The 7,201-nt window shown below is 35.4% G+C and overlaps 1 protein-coding gene across 1 annotated transcript; it reads right to left on the reverse strand.

Annotated features, from left to right (window-relative positions):
* Positions 1-352: 352 nt before the first annotated feature.
* On the reverse strand, positions 353-5,163 carry LOC109790292 (uncharacterized). The gene is made up of 2 exons (XM_020349412.3): positions 2,229-5,163; positions 353-1,018 (listed from the first exon to the last, which is right to left on the reverse strand). Exons 1-2 carry the CDS (start codon positions 4,930-4,932, stop codon positions 681-683), a joined length of 3,042 nt encoding a protein of 1,013 aa, XP_020205001.1. The 5' UTR covers positions 4,933-5,163; the 3' UTR covers positions 353-680.
* Between the last annotated feature and the right edge of the window lie 2,038 nt (positions 5,164-7,201).

Genomic DNA, 7,201 nt, shown 5'->3' on the forward strand with positions numbered 1-7,201 from the left:
GGGCTAATTATGAAATTAGAGATTTCATTCTTCATGCAGACGACTTGAATAGGTTGTTTCAATAATGTGCCAGTTTAGTCACATAAATATAGTTAGTTCAAATTATGATAACTTTTTTTGAAATTGAACTATGTTATTTTATGAACTTTGGGTTGATTCTAAATGTGAAGTTTATCGCAAGAATCTATGCATAAACTCATGACTAAATTTATACAAACTAATTGAGGACATGTAGCATTGTAAAAGCATTGGTTTGAAAATCTTTTCTATTTTCATTTTTTAATTTCACTTCTACTTATAAAAAAAAGCCACTTTACTTTTACTTTGTAATGAAAAATAAAAACAAAAAAAATGAAAACAGAAAACATTTTATGAACCAAACAGGGGTTAATCCACATGTATTACACTATTATACAAACTTTTAAGGTAGTATGGACAGTTTAACACTAACTCTACCTTTCATGCATAACATATCCACTATGGTAACTCTCATGCACCCATTCAAGAACCGAGTGCTAACAAAGTAAAAGAGCAAAAAATAATATTCAAAACTCATGACAAACTAGTTTGCAAAATGGATACCCTTTCACCACCCATGACATGAATACAAAGCACGTGTATGAAGGAGAAGAAGGACTCATCCTCTTTTTCCAACTTGTTATCTTTCACTTTCCTAGATATCACTGCATTTGAAATGTGTTTGGTTGCTTTGCTTGTGCAAGCATTTCAACTACTTCCCTCATGGTTGGTCTCTCCACACTGTGTTCATGAACACACAACATTGCCACAAAAAACACTTGCTTTGCTTCATCTAAAGGAATGTTATGCAGCCTCTCATCAAGGATCTTCATCACCATCTCTTTGTTCCAATTAGTTTGCATCTTGGTCCATTGAACAATGTCTAATCCTTCTTCTCCAAAGTCCCCCACTGGCCTTCTCCCTGTTATCAGTTCTAGCAGCACCACTCCAAAGCTATAAACATCACTTTTCTCATCCACTTTCAATGTGTATGCATATTCTGCAACATAAATTAAAATCAGTGAGAAAAATTGCTTGATTTCTCTACTTAAGCTTAGGCAAGACTATATAATAAACTTGATCTTATATATAGAGAGCCAGATAAAAAGTTTAATTTTCATGCATTATTAGCAAAAAAAAAAAAAATTTACACAGTCAACCAATATATATAAGACATCATAATAGGAATAGTTTTTAAGATATATTTACAGAAAAATTCAACGATAGGAAAATTTGTGATCACATGACAGTGTAGAAAAAATTACACCAGCAAAACATAGAGTACTATTTTCAAAATGTAGATTTTTTATTCAAATAAATGGTATCAGGTAAAAGGATAAAATTATTAATTTAATCTAATAATAAATAAGAAAAAGAAGGGTAGGGAAGACTAGTCCAATGTTATTTTACTGATAAAGGGAAAAGCTTCATTTTAATTTTCCAATGTAGCAATTTAAACTTGTGTAAAGGTGATCAACTTGTGTCTTGTGCCTAAAATCTTCACGTTTCTCTTTTCTTCTGGGGTTTTGAGAAAGTGAATCTTAGATCTCAATCTGAAACTTTGAGGGGGTAAAATATATGCATTTGGTTAATGTGCATTTAGTGACTGTAACAGATTTGATAAAGGGTGATGGTCATAAAGGGATGGCTGTGATTTGTTCTTCTGGTTTAAGGGTTTGTAGTTTCAAGGCATGCAAAAGCACACACCCAGTTAGCGTGAAGAAAAAAAGTGAAAAGAATTTCCTCTGTGTTAGTGGAGCCTTTACTCACTCAGTCTAGGAATCCACGTACATGGTGTTGGACACTGTGGTCCCAGAAAAAAAAAAAAAAAAAAAAAAAAAAAAAACCAAGTACATTCTACAGTAGTTGAGAGAGGCAAGAATATTTTCTACCCAAAAACAAATGAAAAGTATATTTAATCCGTGACCCTTTTTTGCTATGAAATTTTGATTTTAACTATTCAAAACAAGAGCCAGAATGAATCATTCATGTTGTTGCACGCTAGGATTTTCACTCATTTCAATTGGTCAAACCAATTTCAACTCGACATGTAACCAATTTTTCAGTTTACAAGAAAGAGTTAAGCAATAATGTCTTCAACATGAAGTTAGTGATGCTAACCAATTAGATTGAGACAGCATATAGATATAGATCTACGTGAAGTTATCAATTATAATCTCACAAATTATATAGTTGAATATTTAAAATACCTGGAGCAATATAGCCATAAGAACCAGCAATGGAAGACATGCATTCTGATGCACCATTATCTTGCATGAACTTGGCAAGTCCAAAATCAGCAACATGAGCCTCAAAATCAGAGTTCAACAAAATGTTGTTTGACTTGACATCTCTATGGATGATCAAAGGGGAACAATCATGGTGCAAATAGCAAAGTCCTTTAGCAGCTTCTATGGCTATTTTGAGCCTAGTATCCCACTTGAGAAACTCACCCCTCTTCCCATGCAACACTTCCCCCAAGCTTCCATTTGGCATGTAATCATAGACAAGCAAATTGGTCTCTCTGTTTGAGCAAAATGCTAGCAACCTCACGATGTACCTGTGTCTGATTCTTCCCAGTGTTCTAATCTCAGCAGAGAGGCCATTGTCATGGGAAGAACCTTTGTTGATTCCTAATAGCTTCTTCACTGCCACTTCCTCTCCCTTTGGCATGGTTCCTCTGTACACAACCCCAGATCCACCTCTTCCTATCACATTGCTTTCCTTTATGCACCCTATGATGTCCTCACTCCCATATTCCAGCTTCTGGAATGCTGTTATCTTCCATGAATTGGATTTCCTCCTTGTCTTTCTACTCTTGATGATGGCCAAGGTTGCAAACACCAATGAGCACCCCAACAAGGCCAATGCAAAAAGGAACTTGAATTTCCCAGGGACCCCAGGTTTTGAACTGCCTTTTTGTTGAGATTCCAACACTGCTGTTGAAGAAAGGTTGCATGGCTTGGAGACATAGCCACATAGCTGAGGGTTGCCAACAAAGGATGTGGAATTAAAGATTGAGAATTGCCCTCCCTCAGGGATTGAGCCTGAGAAGTTATTGTGAGAGAAATCTGCTGAAGTTAAGCCCTTCATGGCCCTGAGTTCCTTGGGAAGACTTTGGTTTAGGTGGTTCCATGAGACATTGAGATAGTTTAATATGTGAATTCGAGCAACTTGGACTGGAATAGGGCCTGAGAGTTGGTTTTGGCTCAAATCTAAATAGGTGAGTAAGACACAGTTACCTATCTCAGGTGGAATAGTGCCAGAAAAGTTGTTGAAACTTATATCCAACTTGAGAATACTTTTCAATCTCCCTATATCTGGTGGGATTTCTCCTGAGAATCTGTTTCCACTAAGCATAAGAATTTGCAAGTTTGGAAAATTTGCAATTGTGGTTGGAAGAGACCCTGAGAAGCGGTTGTTTGATAGGTTCAGCTGTGCTAGTTTGGAGGGTGTGTTGCTTGTTGATTGTGGAAAGCCACCACTAAGATAATTGTTCTGTAGCTCCACAAGAGATAGCTGAGGCAAATAAAGAAACCCAAGTGGAAGTGGCCCAGTTAAATAGTTTTGTCCCAAACGGACTCTTTGGAGTGTGTGGCATTTACCAAGTTCATAAGGCAAAGATCCATAGAGAAAGTTCTTCAGCAGGATCAAAATTTTGAGCCTATTTCCAAGGCACAGAGATTTTGGTACCATACCGGTGAGCTTATTTGTTGACAAGTCAAGCTCAACCAACCTCCCATTTTGACCAAGACTTGACGGAATCACTCCAGTGAAGTTGTTCTGCCAAAGCTTGAGAGTCTCCAACTTAGGTAGCTCAGCAATGAAGTGAGGAATTTCCCCATGCAACTTGTTTATAAACAAGTTCAAGAGAGTAAGCTCATGAAGAGATGAAAACTCATAAGGGATGCCTCCTGTGAGCATGTTAAATGACAGATCAAGAGCTTTCAAGCTGGTCAAGTTTCCTAGCTGAGGAGGGATTGAGCCACTTAGCTGATTGGTTTGCAAGAAGAGAGTGTCTAACTTGATGAGGTTTCCCAACTCAACAGGAATTGGACCTGTCAAACCACAGTTTGCAATGTCTAGATGAACCAAATTGGTGAGCTTACCAAACTCAAGTGGTATTCCACCATCAAACTGATTGTAGTACCCCAAGTAAAGATGAGTCAAGTTAGTGAGATTTCCAAGCTCACTTGGTATGAACCCTCTCAAATCATTCCCTGCAAGGGACAAAAAGTTGAGTTGCTCCATTTTTCCATAGGTAGGAGGGATTACCCCAGAGAAGTAATTCCCTCCAAAGTTCAAGTGCTTGAGCCTTGGGAGCTCAATGACACCCTCAGGAAGTGATCCATTGAAAGCATTGTCATAGGCATCCACCACTTCAATCTCCTTCATCTGGGAGAATTGCCAACTCAAGTTTCCACCAAACATGTTGCTTGACATGTTGAGGAATCTCAGCCTTGGTAGCTTGTGAATGTCACTTGGAAACTCCCCAGAGAAGCCATTTCCCTGAAGTGAGACACTCTCAAGGGTCAAGAGTCCTGTGATGGAAGGTGAAAGTGACCCTGAAGCATTCAAATTGGATATGTCAAGTGACACCACAGACATGTTATCATGGCCACACTGAATGCCATACCAAGAGCAAAGGGACAAGTGGTTTGACATGTCCCAGCTTCTCAGAGAAGAGTTGGTAACTCCAAAACCTTGTTTCATAGAAACAAGGATAGAAGCTTGCCTTCTCAAGGAAAGTGAAGAAACAGAAGCAGGACTAGTGAGGCACACAAGGAAGAATAGCATGCAAAAGGGTCCAAAACTGAAACAAGGAAAGGTGGCCATTTGTGGGAAAACTGGTTTAGAGGAGTAGCAACCAAATACACTATGAGAGTGAGTGAAAGAGCAATGACAACATTTCATACACAAATTGATAAGATGAATTCTCTAATGAAGAGTGTAGAAAGCTATAACACTAACAGCATCCGATGTTCTCTTTCTTCTTTACCTTCTCTCTTCCCTTGAACTTTTCCTCCTTCACATTCTCGCACACACTTACACACACTGCTTTGGTGTCATCTTTAGCTTTTAAAAAGCAAAAGCAAAAGCAAGTGTTGTTGGGATGGAAAAAAAAATTGGATAACCATTAACCACAGACAGTTTCATCACTCAATTAATATTTAGTGTTCCACTTTGTGTCGGTTTTTGAGACCAGTTTCACCATTGTCCGTTGCTTTTTTTCATTTTATTCAATTTTTTTCTTTCTTTCTTTGATTTGTGAACTTCATAAGAGGGTCCAACATGGCAGTTTATTCAGATTTGGAATCTTCTTTCATGCAGCTCTAGTGACATGATTAAACCATCCATGGACATCTTTAAGTGACAATCATGGTCTAGAATGAAACTTTATAACAATTTTAAGCGTTTTTGGTTTGTGGCTTTTGAAAGAAAATAGTGAATGTATGTAGAAGCACACTAGCACTTTTTTGTGGCTGCCCCCTTATGCATAAATGGATGTCGGAAAAGAAAAAAAGAACATTGATAAGAAATTGAAAGGGGTTCAATCATAATCAATCGCTGTTACTTTTGTTCCAAAATGAAGTTAGTTAACACACACATTGGACAAAATATATTTCATATAACTCGATAAATTTTTGTCTGAATATGATAGATTTTACTTGGAAGTGCTTAGTTTTTTAGTTTTCTATTATGCGATTCATAATTGCCCTCTATAATTTAAAGTGCACTTCTCAATTAGAGGAATCAAATGTTTTGATCTCGCTCATGATTAGCGCCATAATTAATAATTAAACATTAATGACAAAAGTAACGATCGATAATTGAGATATAATGGAGGGGTTTTGCTTATAAAATGGAGAGATGTGTAAAATAAAAAAAGTAAAGTGTATTTGTTCTTGACTTATGGGTAATTTAGATTTAAAGGCTACATTAATTTAATTCAACATTAAATATAATTTTATTTTCTCATATTTCATATTTCATCGCATAACTCTAAAGAAAATTGTATCATTATACATATATTAGATGCATACATCAAGTGAGAGGAAAACAAAAAAAGAAAGTAAAAATTGCGATATGTAATATAGTTTGATAAAGAGTAATGATACATGTACACAACGTAGATATTTTATGCTCTTTATATATATATGTATATATATATATATATATATATATATAATATCATTATAGTTATATTTGATGTGTAAACTACTGTTATTTATACATTTATACAACGTAGACATTTCATTAGAGTATTTGTGATAAGATTTATCAAATTAACCTAACTTGATCTAAAGAGACTTTTAATGTGTTTGAATTTTTTTTAAAAAAAAGAATATATTTTAAGGGCAAAGTCAAGATATCTTATGGATTGTCCCAACTTAGTCTAGTGTAATGTATTTAATAATATTTTATTAATTATTTACTAGTGCTAAGGTTTCTTAATAAATAATGTTTTGTCTAACATGATATTATATGTATTATCATATTGTTCTCACCTTATGAAGTTTTGCAAATGTAATCCAACCTCATGGGATTAAGATAGGTCATTCGGAGATCCAAATCTAAGGACATCCTTAAGGTCAAAATCCTATGATCCTTTGTGACCTCCCTAACATAAAATTCATATCACATACTCTGAAAACTCAATTTCATATGTTTAAGATGCATGTTTGATGCAAAAAGCTAATATAATCTCAATGATTCTCAAATATCTCAATATTTTCATAACACATCATGTGTTCATAAAGTTATATTCTCATATCCTATTATACTAGAATAGGTCCCTAAAATCCTAAATGTATCGATATTAAATGTGCATACTAAAAGCCTCAAGGTTCTCTTGTTCACAAGTATCTTAATCACATGTTCAAAGGGGTTTAATTTGGAATTACAATATTTAAAACACATCTCAAATTCTTAGTACCAATAAACGCACACTAAGTGCAAAGAGGACAGAGAAAAAGCTACACTTTTTGACTTTATAGTACTTAAAACCAAAAGTATAGAGTGCAAAGATTTCTCTCTATAACTTTTACATTTAGTGCGAGATACCTCGTGCTTAACATGAAGGCACTCACACTTAACATCAAAATGTGTGATACATTTTGTTAGTCTTGAGTTTAGCATGAGGACACTTATACTCAACGATAAAATCATTAGTGCTCTTTAT

This window comes from Cajanus cajan, chromosome 2 (assembly GCF_000230855.2).
Source record: "Cajanus cajan strain Asha chromosome 2, NIPB_CcT2T_4, whole genome shotgun sequence".
Lineage (NCBI taxonomy): Eukaryota > Viridiplantae > Streptophyta > Magnoliopsida > Fabales > Fabaceae > Cajanus > Cajanus cajan.